The sequence below is a fragment of the Mesocricetus auratus genome, unplaced genomic scaffold (genome assembly GCF_017639785.1).
Source record: "Mesocricetus auratus isolate SY011 unplaced genomic scaffold, BCM_Maur_2.0 Super-Scaffold_100003, whole genome shotgun sequence".
Classification (NCBI taxonomy): domain Eukaryota; kingdom Metazoa; phylum Chordata; class Mammalia; order Rodentia; family Cricetidae; genus Mesocricetus; species Mesocricetus auratus.
Window position 1 is genome coordinate 88,736,699 of NW_024429188.1, and position 22,059 is coordinate 88,758,757.

General features: G+C 45.6%; 1 protein-coding gene across 6 annotated transcripts in view; it reads right to left on the reverse strand.

Annotated features, from left to right (window-relative positions):
• Septin6 (septin 6) overlaps nt 1–22,059 on the reverse strand; it is a 75,425-nt gene that overhangs the window by 7,511 nt on the left and 45,855 nt on the right. For 3 of the 6 annotated variants that reach the window (XM_040744553.1, XM_021234718.2, XM_021234717.2), the window contains exons 6-10: nt 17,165–17,261; nt 13,244–13,412; nt 9,853–9,985; nt 4,220–4,410; nt 655–699 (exon numbers count right to left, since the gene is read on the reverse strand). In XM_040744553.1, the coding sequence (XP_040600487.1) occupies nt 696–699; nt 4,220–4,410; nt 9,853–9,985; nt 13,244–13,412; nt 17,165–17,261 (594 nt within the window). In that variant the 3' untranslated portion in view covers nt 655–695. The remainder of the gene's footprint in view (nt 1–654; nt 700–4,219; nt 4,411–9,852; nt 9,986–13,243; nt 13,413–17,164; nt 17,262–22,059) is intronic. The other 3 variants (XM_021234716.2, XM_021234714.2, XM_021234715.2) reach the window with 1 other exon arrangement.

Below are 22,059 nucleotides of genomic sequence, written 5' to 3' on the forward strand. Positions count from 1 at the left end.
CTGTGAAAGGTCAATGCTGCCACGGAAGCCAGCCGAGCCACCTCGACGGCCCTTACAGAACTAAATGTAAGGATTTCCATGTAGCATCTGAAGTTTCATTGCCTTCCACTTTGGTTATATTTTGGGTGGTGGGCCATGTAATCAAAAAAAATTGGAGAACTCGAATCCCTCGGATAAGGGGCAGTTATTAGTGGGAGAGAGAAGCAACTTCTCATTGCACATTCCTAAATCTGGAGTATGCGAGGGGTCAGTGCTGACTGTGACACTGCAGGCAGAGAGTGTGAACCCAGCCATTTCCTGCATCATCACAATCCATACTGAATGTCATGATTTTGGCTCTGTATGAAAAAAAGTCTGAACTGAAGCTTTACATGTTGCTCAGATTATCTACCTACCTATGCTACACAGTTTTCCTAGCAGCAAATGCCATCACACACATACCTCCAATCAGGCAGGACAGCAGGCAATCCACATGTAGCATGCTCACTTACAACAATGACAGATTACCGCTTCATACTGTAAGTCATGGGAGGAAACTGGCAGGTCTAATGGAGCCATTTCTTTTATGGTTAATTATATGTGTCGCAAGTGTGGGGTTTGAGGGATATGTTCTAGAAGCCACTGCCGGTTCTATTTAGAGTTAATAAAGCTTACCAGGACCCTGGGTCTCATGCAGCATGCAGCAAACAGCAGAGTTAACTGTAAAACAGTAAGAGCTGATGAAGACGGAGTGAGCATGAGGAGAAATCCAATATTATGAATTGACACAAATAGTGAAGTGTCAGAGGTCAGAGGAGATGAAGAGAAGCAGGGGGGGAACAGGTGAGGGTGGCTCGGTAGACACCCCTGAAACACTGGTATTCTTTCTTAGTCTCTTTAGGGGCACCCACAGGGAATGCTGAAGCTGGGAGTTGATCAGATCCAGCCACAATCGATCTAAAAAACATTACTATCACCATGTCTACCTTCCCCCAAACCATCACCATGGGAGCAGAGTAGCATGAGTTTAGTGGCACACCTTCTAGAAGCTAACCAATTGTTCAGAGACCTATAGGGAGCCCAGACCTGGGACCACTCATAGGTATTAGAGTGCAGATGTGGACAGGCTATTGTGCTGGCTCTGATTGCTAGTGTAAGGTGCCACATCCCAGCAAGGTTTACACCCATCTCTGAACTGGAAAAGGGCACTGTCACCAACTCCAAATATTTCTGGAGGGTGGGCAAAGTTGTGTCCCTGTTCAGTCTTCTGCATGAGATGGGAGGAAGTCAGTGAGTTTGGGGGAAAGTCTGCTCTGGGAAGTTTGCACTGAGCACCATGTATGCAGCAGTGGCTCTCAACCTGTGGGTCCCCAACCCCCTTGGGGGTCACCTAAGACCATTGGAAAACACAAAATTAGAGCTATGAAGTAGTGACGAAAATAAAGTTTATGGTTAGAGATCATGACAACATGAGGAACTGTAGGTCACAGCTTTAGGAAGGCTGAGAACCACTGGTCTATAGCATTAGTGCAGCCTAAACAAACCAGGTGCTGACAAATTTTTCTATTTATTTACTTTTTTATTTTTTTGAGACAGGGTTTCTCTGTGGTTTTGGAGGCTGTCCTGGAACTCGATTGTGTAGATCAGGCTGATTTTGAACTCACAGAGATCCGCCTGCCTCTGCCTCCTGAGTGCTGGGATTAAAGGTGTGCGCCACCACTGCACAGCTACTTTTGGTTTTTTGAGACAGGGTTTCTCTGTGTAACAGTCCTGGCTGTCTCGGAACTTGCTCTGTAGACCAGACTGACTTCAACCTCAAGTGGTAGGATCAAAGGTGTGTACTACCACCACCCAGCACAATATAAATTTTTAAAAAGGAAAATATGAATCATTTCCTGTTAGTATAACTAGTATGCCATGACTGATAAATGGTTCCAGATGGTGCATCTAAAGAGACTTTCCATCTGTCTAGTTGAACCTTCGTACCAAAAAAAAGTCAGTGAGTTTGATATGTAGTTTTAAGATTCTATTCTGGGGGTGATGGTGGGTCATGGCAAGAGGATCTCTATGAGTTCGAGGCCAGCCTGGCCTACAGATCAAGTTCCAGGATAGCCAGAGCTGCACAGAGAAACCCTGTCTGAAAAAAAAACAAAAACAAACAAAAAGATTCTATTCTGGAAAAAATATCTCTGGACCAAATTGGTGAAAATATTCAAATTGTATAATAGGTAGTCAAATTGGATAATAAGATTGTAAAACTCAGTGCCGTGAAATATAAAACACTTTACATACCTGGTGTGATTCAGAAGCCAGCACAGAGGCAAAAAGATACTTCTTTTAGAAAGTATCCAGTGGCTGACTCAAACCAGTGGCCCAAAATAGAAGCTCACGAGCATGGGCATCTCTGAGATCTTACAGATCCTTTAGTAAGGATATAGTTAAATACTCCATCTCGGAATTCCCTGAGTCCCACCACACAAATAGCCATAGAGCACAAGGGAACCTCTGGATGTTTTCTTGCCAGAAACATTTTCCTCTTCTCTGGCTCAAAATGAGGAATGGGTAATTTCTGCAAGCAGAGACGGGGGTAGGGTCAGGGCTATTAACTCACCAAACACTTGGAGAAACAAAAATGGTTTCTGTACCATTCCCCAAGCTTGAGAATGGCTCCTGCAGAGGATACTGGCATCTGAAGGCTCCCCACTAAGTTCTTAGTATCCCAGGCTGGGCAGAATTAAGCAGCCAGCAGGAAGAGGTATAGTAAAGGGATGGGGGATGGGAGACGGGGTTCAGCCTTCAGTAGCAGCATTTATCTTTCGCAGGTTGCAGCTGTTGAAAACTGAGGCCAAGTAAGGGTTAGGTTGTAGGCCCCTCCCCTCAGATGTGGGAGGAGCTAACAGACTGGCATGCTGCATGAGATTGAAAGTCTACACAGTGGTTCTCACCCTTCCTAATGCTGTTATCCTTTAATACAGTTCCTCATGTTGATGGTCTACACAGTGGTTCTCACCCTTCCTAATGCTGTTATCCTTTAATACAGTTCCTCATGTTGATGGTCTACACAGTGGTTCTCACCTTCCTAATGCTGTGACCCTTTATTACAGTTCCTCATGTTGATGGTCTAGACAGTGGTTCTCAGCCTTCCTAATGCTGTGACCCTTTAATACAGTTCCTCATGTTGATGGTCTACACAGTGGTTCTCACCCTTCCTAATGCTGTGACCCTTTAATACAGTTCCTCATGGTGATGGTATACACAGTAGTTCTCACCCTTCCTAATGCTGTGACCCTTTAATACAGTTCATCATGGTGAGGGTCTACACAGTGGTTCTCACCCTTCCTAATGCTGTGACCCTTTAATACAGTTCCTCATGTTGATGGTCTATACAGTGATTCTCACCCTTCCTAATGCTGTGACCCTTTAATACAGTTCATCATGGTGAGGGTCTACACAGTGGTTCTCACCCTTCCTAATGCTGTGACCCTTTAATACAGTTCCTCATGTTGATGGTCTAGACAGTGGTTCTCACCCTTCCTAATGCTGTGACCCTTTAACACAGTTCCTCATGTTGATGGTCTAGACAGTGGTTCTCAACCTTCCTAATGCTGAGACTCTTTAATACAGGTCCTCATGTTGTAATGACCTGCAACCATAAAACTATTTTCATTGCTACTTCATAACTGTAATTTTGCTACTGTTATGAATTGTAATGTGAATATATGTTCCCCAATGGTCTTAGGTGACCCCTGTGAGAGGGTGGCTCAACTTCAAGAGGGGTCTTAACCCACAGGTTGGGAAACACTGGTCTAGGATCTGGAAAAACGCATAGGACTTCTGCTAAAAGATCATGGCCTGCCTATCCTTTCACCCCCTCCTTAGCCTCATATGTCTCTCACAGTTTGTTCCCTACTGTCTAGCCCTGTTCCCTTACCATCCACCCTGACTTAGCAGAGCCTTCCCAGATGGGTCAAACGACAAAGCTACACTTCTGGGAATGGGTCCCCTCCTCTCAGCAACTCAAACTCGGGTGCCATAGGTACACTGAACACTACTTGAGTCTAACTGCCATCCCGCACTTCATACCTGCCCACCAACACCTTTTAGCCTCTAGGTCCTGGATTACAGGTGGTGGATGGAGTGTGTGTGTGTGGGGGGGGGGGTAGCTGGGCAGGAAAAGAAAGATCGTGCGCACACACACACACACACACACACACACACACACCAGCAGCCTGTTACTTACTTCTTCTTCTCTTTGTCCCTTTTCAGAGTCTGCGAGCCTCCAGCCTGAGAAGCCTGAGACTGGAGCAGCTCAGCCGCCGTCTTTCTCTGTTTGAAAGCGTTCACTTCATCATCCAGGGACTTCTTCTTATCCTCCAGCTTCTTCTTCTCTTCCTGGTGCAGCTTCTTCAGACGGTCAAACTTCTCATGCAGCTGGCAGAGAGGCACAGGGAGGTTAGAGGGAGTGTCCCCCGCTCCCCAGCAGTGACAAGCCCCTGAGCCCAGAGCCAAGACCAGCGTGGGTGGGAACCACTGTGACTACAACCCTGCAGGACTCTGGGACATTAGGAGACATTCCTGTCGTTGACTGCCATGATGGCGCCATGGATTATTGTAGATTGCTCTAAATTATTCTCAGAATCTACTCCTGAAATGGTCAAGGAACAATACATTGTATGTAACCAAGCATTTTATTTAAAAGAACCCCTGTAGTTATTGGGTGTGGTTGATAATAGTATTTACTTCATTTGTTACAAGCCAACCACTAAATCTAATACATAAAAACTTTTTTCATTAATACAGCACTCTATTTGCTTTCTTTTTGAGACAGGGTCTTTCTGTGCACCTCAAGCTAACCTTGAGCACTGAGATTACAGGTGTATTCCAGCATGCCTAGAGTACAACACAGTTGAGGTAGACTCTGCTACTATGTCTGTTTTATGAGGAAACTGAAAGTCTCATAAATGAAGATATTTCCCCAAGGTCAACCCAACTTTTGGAGGACTATACAATGGGATCTCCCATATATAAAGTTCTCCTCCTGGCTAAGTCCACTTAGGATCTACCAAGGCTCCCCAAGGCTCAATTACAGGCATGTGCAGCCATGCCTGGCTCTTTATGTGGGTGTAGCTCTGAACTCAAGTTCTCATGCTTCCAGGCTAAGCACTCTTATTCAGTGAGGTGTCTCCCCAGCCTCCCCAACTCCTGCCGCCTTCTCTTATCCCCTCTAATCAGGAAAGATCAACATGGATCATGATAAAAATTTAAGCCATAGCAACAAGAGAGAAAAAAGATTGCATAAAGTTGGATGAGTGTCGAGAACTCAGCCTTTTCAAACAAGTTTTAAAAGATTTATTTATTTTACATGTATGTGTGTTTTGCCTGCATGTGTGTATATGCACCACATATGTGCCTGGTACCCTCAGAGGTCAGAAGAGGACATCAAATCTCCTGGAACTAGAGTTAAGGATAGTTGGGAGCCACCATATGGGTGCCGGGTCCTCTGTAAGAGCAACAGGTGTTCTTAACTGCCGAGCCATTTCCCCAGCCCTGAGATCTCAGTCTTAACGAGAGGTAGGGCTTCCTTCACCTTGGATGGAATCTCAGACTCAAAGAACAGCAAACATATTCTGGCATGCTGTTGTGGCAAGTGGATTAGAGTACCAGAAGCATGGGCAGTCAGGCCAGGCGTTGGTGGCACACGCCTTTAATCCCAGCACTTGGGAGGCAGAGACAGGCGGATCTCTGTGAGTTCGAGGCCAGCCTGGTCTACAGGGCAGCCTCCAAAACAATACAGAGAAACCCTGTCTCAAAAAACCAAATAAGTAAATAAATAAATAAAAAAGAATCATGGACAGTCATGCCACTGGAATGCACAAAATACCCTAATACTAGCTTCACCTAGTCACTTGAGGGGAGTGTCAGCTGCTAAAGGTAATGGGTGACATTTTTCTTTTTAAAGTGAAACTGAACTAAAACCAATACCTTTAACAAAGTTTTGGTGACAGCTGTGGAGAGTCCTAGGAGATCAAAGATGAAGAGATTTGGGGAGTAATTGTTTCCCTTATTTATGTTTGAGGGGTGTAACGGTGAATCTTGACTGCCAACTTGATGGGTGATTTATAATCACTGTGGAAACTAGCCTCTAGGTGTCTATGAAAGTGTCTAGATTGGGCTAGCTGAGGTGGAAACAAACACTCTGAAGGTAGGTGGCGCCATTCTATGGGCTGGGGTCTTGAACTGAATTAAAAAGAGAAAATTAAGTGGGTAGCAATAGTCAGTGTGTGTGTGTGTGTGTGTGTGTCTGTCTGTCTGTCTGTGTGTGTCTCTCTTTCTCTCTGTGTGTCTGTGTCTCTCTCTCTGTGAGTGTGTGTGTCTGTCTGTCTGTGTCTCTCTGTGTGTGTGTGTGTCTGTCTCTCTCTCTCTGTGTGTCTGTCTGTGTCTCGGTGTGTCTGTGTCTCTCTCTCTGTGTGAGTGTGTGTGTTTCTGTCTGTCTGTGTCTGTGTGTGTCTGTCTCTCTCTCTCTCTCTGTGTCTGTGTCTCTCTGTGTGTGCGTTTGTGTATGTGTGTGTCTGTCTGTGTCTGTGTGTGTCTGTGTCTCTCTGTGTGTGTGTGTATGTGTGTGTCTGTCTGTCTTTCTCTCAGTGTGTGTGTCTGTGTGTGTGTCTGTGTCTCTGTGTGTGTGTGTTTGTGTATGTGTGTGTCTGTCTGTCTCTCTGTGTGAGTGTGTATGTGTCTGTCTGTCTGTGTCTGTGTGTGTGTCTGTCTCTCTCTGTGTGTCTATGTCAGTGTGTGTGTGTCTGTGTCTCTGTGTGTGTGTGTTTGTGTATGTGTGTGTCTGTCTGTCTTTCTCTCAGTGTGTGTGTGTGTGTTTGTGTATGTGTGTGTCTGTCTGTGTCTGTGTCTCTGTGTGTGTTCGTGTTTGTGTATGTGTGTGTCTGTCTGTTTTTCTCTCAGTGTGTGTGTGTCTGTGTCTCTGTGTGTGTATGAGTGTGTGTGTGAGTGTGAGAGTGTGTGTGTGTGTCTGTCTGTCTCTATCTGTGTGTATGTATGTCTGTTTCTCTCTCTGAGTGTGTGTGTGAGAGTGTGTGTGTGTGTCTGTCTGTCTCTGTGTGTGTGTCTGTCATCTGTCTCTCTGTGAGTGTGTGTGTGTGTGAGTGTGTGAGTGTGTCTATCTGTCTGTGTGTCTCTCTCTCTCTTCTTGTACAAGGTGACCAATTGCACTACGCTTGTGCTCTCACGCTTTCTCACCATGATGAATTAATTGTGTCCCCAGAATTGTGAGCCAAAACAAACTCTTCCTTAAATTGTTTTTGTCGGGTAGGTCTTTGATAATAACATCATAAAGAGTAACTAAGGCGCCGGGCGGTGGTGGTGCACGCCTTTAATCCCAGCACTCGGGAGGTAGAGGCAGGTGGATCTCTGTGAGTTCGAGGCCAGCCTGGTCTACAGAGCGAGTTCCAGGACAGCCTCCAAAACAATACAGAGAAACCCTGTCTCAAAAAAAAAAAAAAGAGAGAAACTAAGGTCCAGAGAAGTGACATGCTGGCTGATATTCCAAAACCGTACTGTATGCCAACTACTCTGGCATCAGGATGTGAACTGGTAGAGCGGCCTTGTAAGCCAAGGCCATTGCTTAGAGGAATAACTGCATATGATTAATACTTTCTAAATAACTTATTATTAGGGGCTGGCGGGATGGCTCAAGGGTTAAGAGTACTTTCTGCTTTTCCAGAAGATTCAGTTTTAATCCCCGTCGTCTGCTTGGCAGCCCACAACCACCTGTAGCTCCAGTTCCAGGAATCCAATGCCCTCTTCTGGCCTCCTTAGGCACTGGGCATACAAGTGGTACACAGACATACATGCAAGCAAAAACCATCCATGAGCCAGGCGGTGTGGCGCATGCCTTTAATCCCAGCACTTGGGAGGCAGAGGCAGGCAGATCTCTGTGAGTTCAAGGCCAGCCTGGTATACAGAGTGAGTTCCAGGACAGGCTCCAAAGCCACATGGAAACAAAAAAATCCATGCACATAAAATATCATTTTATTATTGTTATTACTAATTACTGTGTATGTACATGTGTCGTATGTACATATGGAGACAGAGGACAATGTTTAGAAGTTGTGTCTCTCTTGTCTAGGCCATAAAGCATGCCCTACACTAGCTGTTTGTGAACTTGCAGGTGACTCTATTGTCCTGGCCTCCCATCTCACCATAGGGATGCCAGGGTTACAGATGGGTGACACTGTATCTGGCTTTTATGTGGATTCCAGGAATTGAACTCAGGTTGTCAAGCTTGACCTACAAGCATTTACCCGCTGAGCCAGCCCAAACTGCATGTGCTTAGAAAGGACCATCAAATCTTAGTTTAAAAACCAGCTAGAACTTCACTAATGCCTTTTCCACTCTAAACCAAAATAGAGGTGCTAGGCGCAGCGCTCAGTGATGGAAAGAACACATATCTAGCATGCAGAATGCCTGCGCTCCATCCCTAGCCCCACAGCAAATAGACATCCAGTCAAACAAACAAAAATTCAAGAGGACGGAGTAGGAAATCTAAGTGAACAGCAACCCCACTGTTGACATTTTGGATTATATCATTTTATCTAATATGGTCTGGGACTACTTTCCCCTATAGTTACCAGAGAGGGTAGGATAGGGCAGGTCAGCCATGAAAATATTATTTGTCTCTACAGAACTCCAAATTTCCAGGAAGTGGGAAAAGGATCAACCTTCCCCTGACTCAGAGTGTTCCACTGCTCAAGAGTATTTTGTGTGATCCCTATAGTTACCAGAGAGGCTCTGTACCTGTACTGTTCAATACATGAGTTTCATTGAACCAGTTGCATAATGACTGAACATTTGAAATGGGCTAAGGAGAGGGACTGAATTTTGAATCTTATTGTATATTTAAAAATGGCCAAGAGTATAATTTAAATGCAGCAGTACCGGGGTTTTGAACCTAGGGCCTCAAGCATGCTATACAAAAGTTCTACCACTAGACTTCATCCCTAGCCCCCTTTCAACTTTTCTTAGTTAGACACAGCATGTTACTAAGTTGCCTAGGCAGGCCTTGAACTTGTGCTCTTGCTAGATTATAGGCCTGTGTGAACAGGCTTGGCTTACATTTTAAATGTTTCCAACAGAACAAAAAAGATAAACAGCTGGGAGGAGGTGTTACACGCCTTTAATCCCAGCACTTGGGAGGCAGAGGCAGGTGGATCTCTGTGAGTTCGAGGCCAGCCTGGTCTACCGATCGAGTTCCAGGACAGCCTCCAAGACAATACAGAGAAACCCTGTCTCGAAAAACCAAAAAAAAAAAAAACCAACAACAACAAAAAGATAAACATATGAAATGAAGTGACTGATGTATCTGCTTGATTTAGTAACTGTTATATAACATGAAAACTGCACATCATATTCCATAGTTTTATGCAATTAATAAAATATTTTTGAGTATTATACTACATGCCTGTAATCCTAGGATCTGTGAGGCTCAAGCAATAGGTTCTAAAATTTGAGGCCAGCCTAGGCTATACAGTGAGTTCTACTCCAGCCTGGGCTGCATAAAGAAACTTTGCTTCAAAACCTAAATAGATCAATTAATTCAAATTTTCACCACCACCACCACCAACAAAATAACCACCATGTTGGATGGCAACACCTCTAAACAATGAACAGAATGATAAAATGCCCCAGCCTCAGGAATGAAGGCCAAAAAGACACAGATGTCATCAGATTCTCCCCATCCAAGCTGCACTCCAGTCCTCCCCAGAGGCTACAAGTCTCTCTCCTCTCTAGCTGCTCTGCCGAGGCCTCTCTCACCACACCCAGTCTCTCTCATCCTACCTGCCTGGTCTCCAGGGTCATACTTACCTCTTTTTCTGCCTCCTTGAGCTCAGCTTCTTTCTCTTTGACTCTCTGAACAAACATCTGTCTCATCTCCTCTTCTTTTTTCTGGAGCTCCCCAAGAAACTCATTTCTTTTCGCCTCATAGGTCTCCTGTAAACTGTAGATATGATCAAGTCAATTCCACCGTCTCTGGGGCAACTCCTGGTCAAGAAAATGGGGCCCCAACCATCCCGAGTCCCCTCATCCTCTCTTCCCTAATTCTGATTCTGACAGAGAAATGTAAAGAGAGAGAGCCACAAAAGGAGAGGGGACAGCTTGGTGTGCGACAGCAATATCACAGAACTGCCGAAGAGGGCAGGGGGCCCTGGTGAACTGCATACCTATTAGAAATCTTCTCTCTCTCTCTCTCTCTCTCTCTCTCTCTCTCTCTCTCTCTCTCTCTCTCTCTCTCTCTCTCTCTCTCTCTCTCTCTCTCTCTCTCTCTCTCTGTCTCTCTCTGTCTCTCTCTCCTTCTCTCTCTCCAAATGAGGTAACTGGGGTTCACAGAGGTGAAGTGACCCACTGAAGATTATACACCTAGCTAGAGGCAGAACTGACAGTAGAAGCTGGGTCTCCTGTTTCTTCATTTAAGGCCTCCCTCCCACCGCACGGCACTCCCAGGCTCTGGCTCTGAAAGCGACCACATTGATGGGTCACTGGCTCAAACACTTGCTGAGATTATACCTACCATGTAAGTGAACTGCGTGAATAAACATGATGCTAGTTGCTCAGCATCTAGAGCTCAGACCCACCATGCCTGTCCTTCAGGAACTCAGGGTCTAATGGGCGCTGCCTGGATGAAGACCACTGCCCCCAGTCTGCAAATCTTTTTTAAAAAGTAAGAGTCAACCTGGTGAAGAACAGAAGGGCTGTGCTCCTAAAAAAAGAGCAGCATGTGGGGAGGCACAAGTGGGGAGTACTGGTCCTGGGAATGTGGCTATACTCGAACAGGCGTGGGGAAATCATGCGAACCATGGAGGAGTGAGAGGGGAGGTTGCGAGCCTGGAAGAAGAGGACAGGCTTTGGATGCCACATTAAAGATGTGGACATGTAATCATCAAGTGGTTTTCATCACTCAGAACATGAGAAAGTCCACTTGGCTATTCTGGGAAGGAAACTGCAACAATTCAAGTATGACATGGCTGGATCTGCATGTTAAGGGCTGGCAGGGAATCTGGAGGAACAATAAGGGCTGCAGATTTCCAGGCCTTGGGAGAAATCAAGACAGCTCTCCTGTGAGTATCTCATAGCTACTTTCTCAAGTGTATCTTATTTCCCTCATGAGCATTGTTCTTTGAATCTTACGATCTCCATTAAACTTTCCTAATATACCTACAAGGAAGCTGGTTCTAGTCTATGGCTTGGGCCACTAGGTAGATGGTAGAACGTGACCAGCAATAGGAGATGCTAGAAAAGGAGGAAGAAGAACATGGACTAGATGGCAGACTACTGTGGATTCACATTAGGCATCCATAGGCTGTCTGAGTGCCAATGTCTGCGGTGCAGTTGTGTCCGTGACTTCAATGGTAAAGTTTTAGCTTCAGAGTCATCAAATACCTAGGTGGTAATCAGGGTTGTGAGAATAGAGACAACCAGAACAGAGAGACAGGAGTATGAAAGAGCAGAAGAGTCCCGTGGAAGGAACCCTGAGGGAGCACCAGCATTTAAAGGAGAAAACTGGAGAGCAGGAGCCCGAAAGAGAGACCAAGGAACAATAAGACAGGGGGCGGGGCGTGGATAAAGCTGGCCAGGCCAAAACTGAAAGAGCCCAAGGCAGAGTATCACAAGAAAGTCAAATTAATCTTTCACATTCAAATCAAAGAGAAAAATCAATTCACAATGAAATCGGCCACCAATCTACAATTGCAGGCCTTGGAGAGGGGCCCTTTTGTGGAGATCTGGAAGCAGAAGCCAGATTGCAGTGGGCTGAGGAAGTAAGTGATGGAGGAGGAAGAGGAACAGTAGATTCAGAAATGTTTCTTTCCTGTCAGAGACAAGCCTCTTGACAGGGGAGGAACTGGCAAGGAAGAGCAGAGCTAAAAAGGGACGTCATTGGGCGTTGATTATTTGCAAGCAAGGTAGACGGGTTGGAAAGAGTCAAGAAGATGCAGGGACAGAAGAATGGAGGATGGAGCAAAGGACCAAAGGCCAGGGCTAAATGGTCAGGTAGAGGCACACCTCCTTCCGGGTGCACATGAAAGCTGGGGAGGTGAAGGGGAGAGACCGAGGTGCTTTTAACAGAGACAAACTTGCTTTCCCCCAGCTCAGGAGCTCTGGCGCCCTGACCTGCCTGTCCACAGAGGGGTGGGAAGCTGCCATTCCTAAAGCAGACATCCCCAAAGGACTGCTTGTACAGTGTCCTAAGGCCCGTGTCTGCAATGAACAGGTTCTGTGGGATCCCAGGGGCCATTTGAATGCCCTTTCTCCCACAGATATTCTCCCTGGTTTGCTCATGGGTGTCTGACATTTCCTGAAAGGAGATAGAATTATGGTAAAGGGCAACACATGGTAATTTGAAATGCAGGGCTGATGACACATATTGTGTATACAGAGCAGATGCTTCCATTGGTCTATGGCTCCCACCTGCATAGTTAAAAGGCACTTTAGATTCTGATGTGAGGAAAACACCAGTGATTATTCATCCTCAGTGGTCAAAAGAAAACTCACTACTTAGGTAGTGCGGGAAGAGCATCACGAAGGTCACCAACATGAGCACAGTGACTGTGGTCCTGTTTTGTATCTTCCTATTTATTTATCTGGTCTTAGGGATGAACTTAGGGTCAAATCCCATACCCAGCTTTCCTTTTTTTCTTTTTTAAAGTGTTGCTCTTGCTATGCATCCTGGGCTTGAACAGTACTTTCTAGATACCCCATAGCAAGCCTTCTGCCTCAGCCTCCCCCGTGCTGGAATTCCAGGCATGCGCCACCATGCCTGACTTTCCCTATTTGTTTTTTGGGAACAGGGTAGAAGGGAAAGAAAACATTGGAAACCTGCCTTAAGCAACAGGAGAGCCAGATGAAGAAAGTGGGAACAGACGACAGTTCCTAACTGCCACCCAGGAGAACAAAGCCCCAGCTCAGGGTCTCTGTGGGCCTGGCTCACTAGAGCAGCTATATATGGGAAGAAGGGGCTAAGCAGTGACCAGCAGAGTGGTTTCTCAGGGCCCCCTCCCTTCCCTGCTTTTCTAAGCAGGGTGGTAGCTCTTCTGGCGGATGTGCAGACACAGAGAGGGAACAGTCAAGCAGCACTGGTGACCCAGGTGTTACTTTGGGCCCTCTAGCTAACTCCCATACCTCTCATTCCCTGCTGATTCTCCAGGGAAAGGCTTCGTGAGCTGGACCAGGCTGGCCAGGCCTGGCCTGGTATGAGTGGTACCTGAATGGCTTGCTGTCAGGGTCGGTGTCCTTGAAGCCCATCTCCTCCAGCTTACAGCGGCGGTACAGTTCATAGTGCCGGGTGTGGGTCTGCTCCCGCAGATCCTCCATGTTGACCCGAATCAGCATCTCCCGCAGCTTCACAAAGTCGCAGTGGGCCTCATTCTCAACTGCATAGCAGGGATTGGGGCATTGGAAGTATATTGAAAGGAAGGCCAGCAGAAGAAGAAATGGATGAAATGAGATGTAAAATGTCTTATGGTGACATCACCTTGCAGCCTCTTTATACGGCACCTACAAATTTAACCTATTTCCATTTTCTGTGTAAATGGGAATGACACATTTTGAAAGGGCAATACTACTATGCAAATATCGAAGAACTTTCATTAATGCCTCAATGCAAATTTGCCAAGCAGACTTCCACAGGAATATCTGCTCTGCACTGCTTTGCAGATGACAACACATGCACAACTATCTATCCATACACCCAATAAATATTTGTGGAACCTCTGTTCCCAGTATTCTCTGTGGCCCAGATAATTCAGAAATGAAGTCTTGGGGCTATTCCTTTAGGACCCTGCAGCTTAGTGGGAAAGCACATGTAAACAGAACAATATAATGCAGCGCCAAAATTACAGACATGGATGCATGCCTGCAGCACAGTGAAAGCTCAGAAGAGGGGACCCAGGAACTCCCAGGAGAGCATAGGCTTCCCCAAGGACACAACCTCTTGGATGACTCTGGGAGGAAGAATAGGATTTATCAGGCAGATACTAGAACACAATCTTCACAAGGTCTCCAGAAGGCTAGGCAAGGTCACATGGTGAGCAAGTTGCAGAATTAGACTTCAAACCCAGGTAGTGTAGGGGAGAGGCAAAGACCATAGATGGGCTCTCCAGAGAGCAAGGAAAAAAGAACGAGGGTAGCAAAAGGTGATGGAGACATGGAGAGGCAGACCTCAGGTGTGGCCCATGTAGGTAGTAGAAGCTTCCAGGGAGGTGTTTTTTTTACCAAGGGTGGATAATGGCCTGACTGCTGCAATTTTAAGCAGTAGAAAGTGGGTACCACTTCTTTGCTTTGTGGGGAAAGGTCTGTATTTTGGGTAATAGACAAGAATGCAGGAGATTAAATCACAGCAAAGTGGACTTCTGGCCAGAGCAATTCTGCAAGCAGGGCTCTGTCAGGATATCTCCAGGCCTGGATCCACTGTGTTGGATAGGTAGTATTTGGCCATGTAGAGGGGGGTGGTGGTGTCTCAGATGATGAACTGATAAGCTACCCAAGATTCTGTCTCTCAGGGTGTGGGAGAGGGCAGTAGGGACAGAGAGGAGGGGTTCTGGAATGACAAAGTTGAGTATATTTGTACCATTATAGATAGTCAGGTATGGTCATCAAAAGTATTTGTTCAGAGTCCAGAGTGGTCCACGTACTCTTTCAACTTAAGGTCCTTTACATTCAGGACTGAACTCTACTTGTTGTCTTAGAACATAAACTAATATGAAAAGCTGCATCAATAACTCATTGGTAGCAAGCTATGTGTATATTCTAGAGGCATGCATGGTGGTACACACCTGTAATTTCAGTACTTAGGAGGTGGGGGAAGGAGGGCAGGCGCTCAAGGCTAGTTTCAATTACATAGTGATTACAAGGTCAACCTGGGACACATGAGACCCATTTTTTAAAGACAGAGAAAAAAGGAATAATTCTAAGTCTTTTTAAGGTTCCTAATCAGTGTCCAACTGCTTCTTCATTAAAAAAGAATAGTCAACTCAGGAGTTCAAAATAAGAAAATAACAACAAAACTCAATTTGGAATAAGAGCAGGGTAGTCCAAGTGGGAGGAAGGAAGTCACTAGAACTATATCTGATGGTTTGTCTCCTCCCACCTCAGGGTCCTGTCTTTCAGGCCACAGACTCCAAAGGTGTGACTGTTGATCCAGAAACCTCTTCCCAATGTTCCTAGTGTAACATCCTGTGGTGGTTTGAATGCAATTGTCCCTCATAGTCTCATAGGGAGTGGTACTATTAGGAGGTATGGCCTTGTTGGAGTATATATGTCCTTGTTGGAGGAAGTGTGTCACTATGGAGGCAGGCTTTTGGGTCTCATATGTTCAAGTTATGCCCAGAGTCTCAGTTCACTTCCTGTTGTCTGCAGGTCAAGATGTAGGACTCTCAGCTTCCTCTCCAGTACCAGGTCTGCCTGCATGCTACCATGTCCTGCCATGATGACAATGGATGTAAACCTCTGAAACTGTAAGCCAGCCCCAATTAAATGCTTTGCTTTATAAGAGTTGCCATGGTCATGGTGTCTCTTCACAGCAATAGAACACTAACACACATCCCCAGTTCCAAATGGCGGAGAGAAGCAAAACTTAGCAGAGCTCTGCCAAATAGTGTTCTCCTACCTATGGGACAGCCAGACAGGGGATGCAGCTCAATAGTAGTTTTCATCTAGCATGCGTGAGGCCTGGTTTCAGTCTCTGACATTGTAACATAGAAGAACTGAGGACATAGCTTAGTGGCAGAGCACTTGCCTAGCATGCATGAGAGCCTGTGTTCTATCCTCAGCACCACAAAAGAAAGAAAAGGAAAGAAATCCAGCTACTGTGAGTGGGGCTTGGCTGTGCCTTGAATCATGCCAGCCTTTTTATGTGGGTAGACAGCTCACCATCAACTCTTACTTTTGCTTTTCAAAACACACCTTCCCGAGGCTGCCTTTAAACTCACGAACCTTTCATGTCAGTTCCCCCACACACACAGTATTGGACTTACAGATGGATGCCACCCTTCTTGAGCGCCCACACTCCTTTATTTGCCCAAGGATTGGGATGAATTTACAGAGAAGCTGCCAGCCATGGCCCAGGTTACAGCTACAGACTCAGGGCCCCAAACTTCTGCCCACTGCAATGTCCTAGGGTTCACGTTACCTACTGAACTGAGTAACATAGTATGTGTGAGACAGACCCCAAAATGAATTGTCATGAGTGTATGTAGTATATATCTGATTCTTTAAAATTATGAAATAATCATACATATATACATATATATGAAATAGGTGTGTGCAATTTAAGGAAATTAAAATTTTTTAATTATCTCCACAACCAGAGTTAATGTTATCAGTACCTTGGAAGCCTCTGCTGGCCTCTTTTTGATCCCATGCCTCTCTCTCTCTTCCCTGCCTCCTCTGGCAATGAAACTTAGGCACTATCCTGACTTTGGGGTTTATTCTTCATTTGTGTATTTTTTGAATTTTAATTTGTTTAGTGTGAGGGGGCATGGGTGTGTATGTGTGTACTCCCGTGGGTGCTGGTGTTTGTGTGAAGGTCAGAGGACAACTCTTAGAAGTAAGTTCTCTCCTTCCACTGTGTGGGCTCTGTGTTATTTTAGCCAACTTTTGGTTTGGAATTCATACAAATAGAAACCTATCACATGCATTCTTGTGTAGTTTTATTTAGCTCAGCATTGTGTTTCTGAGATCCATTCACACAGATGTAACTGCAATTCATTCATTTTCGTTGCTGCCTAAGATCCCATTACATAAGTGTTTCATAAATTACCCAGTCTATTTTTATGGACACCTCATTGTTTGCAATAATTTATCATTATGAATAACACTGCTGTGAACATTCTTGTGCCTCTCCTAATGACATGTTCACTTTCTATGTTGTGCCAAGTCCATTTGTCTTTGTTCTTTTGGGGGGTATAAGGGAATACTTTCTCCATTAGAGACAAAAGGAGTCTGCTCATATCATAGAATCTGAGCACGGGGCCAGAGCTTGCTGCTAGTGACCCCTATGGCTGTTTGAGACCCAAAATGAGTAGTAGAGGCTGGGACAAGCTAGGAACTTGTTATATCATGGCAGGGGGCAGCAGACACACAAAGATGGGGCTCTCTGAGTGTAGCCCATGTGCAGGAGACTCACCCTGCACCGTCCCCCAAGGATACTGCCGTGCCCTCATCATCTTGTTGCCAATCTTCACTTCTTCCGTGCTGCCAACAACAGCGAATGGCAGGTGGGCCTAGAACAGAGGCAAACAAGCACTCAGAACCGCAGAAGAAAGGCATTGAACACCCCACGACGCAACTGCTGCTCATCCCCAGGCCGTTGGGTCTTTCCTCTGTGATGGCACTCACTGCATCAGCATCAGCACCGAGAGGCATTTATTATGCTCCAGAGCTCCACAGCCGTGCAGGGATGAGACCTGGTTCTTGCCTCTCTGTTCTAGATAACAACGGCATGGTTGAAGACATAGGGAGCAGAGCAGGAACATGAGCAGATATATGACCTAGCAACCTATATTCATCAGTCACAGTTGCTGGGAAGTGGATTTATGTGCACCAGAAGGAGTTGGGGTACAGAATCTGGCATCACTGCTCTCTTTCTAGAGTTTGAGGGTACAGTCTAAAACCACTAAACTAGACTGCCTTTGTTTTTGCCCACCCAAGACAAGAACTCACACTGACCCCATGAGCCTAGAGGGCAAGGCATCATCAAATCTTCACCTATAAGCTCTGATGGCGCACTATAAGGGACATAAAGAAGTAGAGGACACTTCCTTGCACTTTGGGAACTTGTACTCTTGTTGATGAAACCTAAATTACACACTCATAATCCTGTTAGATAGTATGTGATCAAGGGCAAATAGTAGATGCTTCATAAATACTCCTTGAATAGAGGACGGCAGGGCTATCTGAGTAGGGAAGAGGATGAAAGGGAAAGTTCAAGAAGGGTCATGAGCTTGGTGCTTGCAGGAGAGATGAGGGGCAGTGAATTCAGAGGGCTAGACTGAGGGACGAGGTGAGAATGAAAACCATGTTGTATCATCAGCTGCTTGCATCCCGGGCTCTCAGCTCTAAGCAATGGAGGAGGACTCTGTGTGAAGTAGGAGGCACTTCTCTAGACTCAAGAAGAAAGAAAAAACACAAGAAGAAAATAAAGGCATAGGAAATGCCAGTCTTCCCTTGGGCCTGTTATTTTTATCATCAAGGGACACTCAGAATGACAGGGTCACTGGCTTCCCCTCTTCCTCAAACTGCTGTCATTTGATTCCCCTAGCCCTCTGACTATTCTCAAACACACAGCCCCCACCAAATTGAGTTCTAAGGCTTCATAAAACCACCCACAGCACACTCCTTTGTAACTGGCGTCATAGATGGTTCTGGAAAGTACAGGCAAACAGATCATCTCCAAGGGCTAGAAATATAAACCTTATTTATTATCAGAGGGAGCCAGGACAGAGTTTAAAGAGTCATGCATGTCCTAAACTATGCCTTCCCAGTAAGTACTGAGGCCACCACACTTTGGCTGCCAGCCTTCCCTAACCACCTAGGGTGGTCTTCATTCGATGTCCTGGCTAAACAGCTGGAAGTCAACTAAAAAGGACAGGACAGGAGTCACTGGAAACAATCTCTGACCATGCTGCCCTTGAAAGACACGTGGCTATGGCAACCAGAATGGAATCAAGCAAGAGAGAGAAGAGTTTCAACTTTAAATCACACTAGTGGGTCCTATCCATGATAACCCCAAATGGAAGCTAGACTTTCTCCCATTTTTTCAGGTCCCTTCAGGGGGCTGACATGTGATGTTTCATATGTGGCCCCAGGGAGAAGACTCTTGATAGTTGCAAGACAAGGTCTCTGCTGACACATGACTAATAAGGGGATCCCAGGTGACTCTATCTAAACCTATGATGAGGGACACCAAGATGTCTGATCTCCCAGATGCAGAGTCCATCACAACACATAGCCTCAGGCCTGTCTTGGGAGTCTGGCCCCAGATACACTTAGTCCATTTTGTACAGCTACAACAAAATACCTGAGACAAAGTAATTTATAAAGACATATTTGAGATTTAAAGCCTATAGCTTTCACAGTAGGTCTAAAGCCTGGAAATCTAAGTTCAAAGTAGTAGTTCATTGGGTGTCTGATGAGGTTCTTCTTGTTACAACCTCCCATTGCAGAAGGTGGACAATCAAGCTAGCTCAGTTCTCCATAAAGTCTCCCTTGTAAAGACTCTTGACCTCATTAGTGAGGGAGAAGCCCTTACAGCCTACGTAACCACTAAAGGCCTGATCCCTCTTCTTCTGAAGAGAGGTTTAGTTTTCATTGTGTACATGGATGTCTGTGTGTGAGTATGTGCATGTGAGTGCAGGTTCCTACAGAGGCCAGAAGAAAGGGTTGGATCTCTTGGAGCTAGAGTTACAGGAGGTTGGGAGTCATGCTACATGGGTCCTAAGACTCTCTGGAAGAGCAGCCAGTGCTCTTAACCTCTGAGCCATCTCTCCAGCCCGCTCTTCTTTTTAAAATCAACCCTAGGAATTGAACCCAGGACTTTGCACATGTCAGGCACATGCTCTACCACTGAATATATATATCATATAACTAGGTCTGTTCCTTAATCCCTGGCTACAGTTCGAGCTCTTCTAAGAATAGCTTTAAATTTTTGTTGTATTTTTCTGAGACAGGGCTCCCTCCAGCTCTCTGTGTTACTGAGGATGACCTTAAACTTCCAATCCTCCTGCCTCTACGTCCCAAGTGTTAAGATTATAGGTGTGTCATTATCATTATGCCAGACCAACAATACTGCATCTAAGCAATAATAAGCTGGGCACGATGACTAAAGTCCTATAATGGCGACAATTGGGATGCTGAGGCAAGAAGCTCACAAGTTTAAGGACATCCTGGGATACCTAGTGAGACTCTGTCTCCAAATAATGAATTAATTTAAACAATGTGACAATTTTGAGATTTAAAGCCTATAGCTTTCAGAGCAACCCCAGAATGGGTTGAAAATAGCACACAGCAAACTCTCTCCCTCTCCCTCAACTCCCCCATCTCCTGTCCCCACAATATGAAATAAGTCTTTCCAGAGCCACCCAAAAGCCAAGGGAAAGGCCAGGCATGCTCACCATGAATATCTCCTATTTGGGAATAACAGGGCAGCTGCAAATCTTCTCTAACTAGGTAAAAACCTTCAGGCTCTTCTATCTCCCATGACAACAGGCTGTGCAGTGGGCAGAGGCTGGACATCTGGAACCTTATTTAGGATGGAAAGGCCAGCTCCCAGTTCTCATAAGCATCCAAGCACCCCTCCCCATCTCTGTTGATACCACTGCATATACCATGGTTTCGCTGGAGACTTTGACTCAGTTGTAGTGTTGGCAGGTGGGCAAAGCACTTGTGTGTTTATTATAGCAGTGACTCCTGCCTCCTGTCTCCCAATTCAGCATCTGGAACACAGAGGCTTCCCATACAGGCCCCTCACGGACATGTGCAAGCCCAGGCATCCTAGCTGCTTCTCTCCCCTTCACATTCAAAAGATCATAATGGAATGCAAGGCAGTGAACACTGAGCAATGCTACTTAGAGGAATAACCCTAAACCTACCAGACTTAGCTTACTTTTCTTTTGGAGGCGAGGGATCGCTATATGTAGCCCAGGCCAGAATCGAATATATGATCCTCCTGCCTCAGAGCTGGGGTCACAGGCATGCATTACCACATGTATTAATTTAGTTGTTCTAAGTGAAGCAGGGACAAACCATGGGCTGTTATGTATAACATGGGGCCAGCAATCTCTTTCCAGCATCGTTGAGAACTGCTGCTTCATAGCAATGGCAAGTTTCCAACTCTGAAGTTGAATCTGCCCTAGGCTGAGCAGGAGGCCAGACTTGAGCTGAGAACAGAGAAAGGGTAATTGTCACTCCTAACCCATACGTAATGTAGTGACATAGTTTGGTGGAACGCCTTCATGTTGCTGAAAATGTATTTCCTATTTGTTTGTAGCAAAGCAAACTATGAGGCTGACCACTGCTCGATGACTCATAGAATGAGTCTGGAAACTATCTACCGGGACTCAGGTCCCTGGGGCGACTAGATGCTTCCAGACATCAGTGCAAGCAACACCCAGAAAGCACTTCCTGTTTTGCTACAGACTGGGCACCTTTTCTGGTTTTCTTGTCCTAACAGACCCTCATTTCCAACAAAATGCCCTAATTCCTGGAGAAGACAGCACTATTTTCCTTTTTTAATTTTTGTCCATACCCACAGCAGGTCACAGAGAACATGACTCTACCTAACACACAGCTGATGAAGTGCTTCTACTCACAGATATATCTGGGATCAATTTTGCGGGTGGGAAGGCCATCAGGTGAGACAGTGACTTGCTGCCTGGCTATGCTAATTTGTTGGCCAATTCACAGGAGGTAGCCGCTGATGTTGTAATGATAACTTAGAGGACACCAGCAGCAGGAAAAGTTTGCTAAAAATGGCTTTTATTACAAGGCTTTCCTGAGTTTGGCTGTCCCCTGACATTATGTCATTAGGAAAAACTGATGCCTCTCAATAGAGAAAAAGAAATCTGTTCCCGGAAGCAGAGGCTTGCTGAAAGCCATTCGCTGTCTCCTAGAAATCACAACATCGAAGCTTTCACAGCAACAGCGTCAACACATTGTAAAGAAGCTCGGGGGAGTGTTTGACTCTCAGCCTTCGTTATTACTCATTCCTCTAGTAGGGGGAGGTGGGGGAGGAGAGAAAAGAGGGCTCTTTTTGTAAATTCATTCAATTAATAAGGCAAAGCATAATCCTGCTGCTTAAAAATAACATCACTGGGGCTGGAGAGATGGCTCAGTGGTTAAGAACACTGGCTGCTCTCCCAGAGGATCCGGATTTGATTCTGGGCACTCACAAGGCAGCTATCATCCATCTGTAACTCCAGTTTCAGATGAACCAATGACCTCTTCTGGCTTCCGTGGAGACTGTACACACATGGTACACTTACATACATGCGGGCAAAACACCCACACACATAAAATTAAATT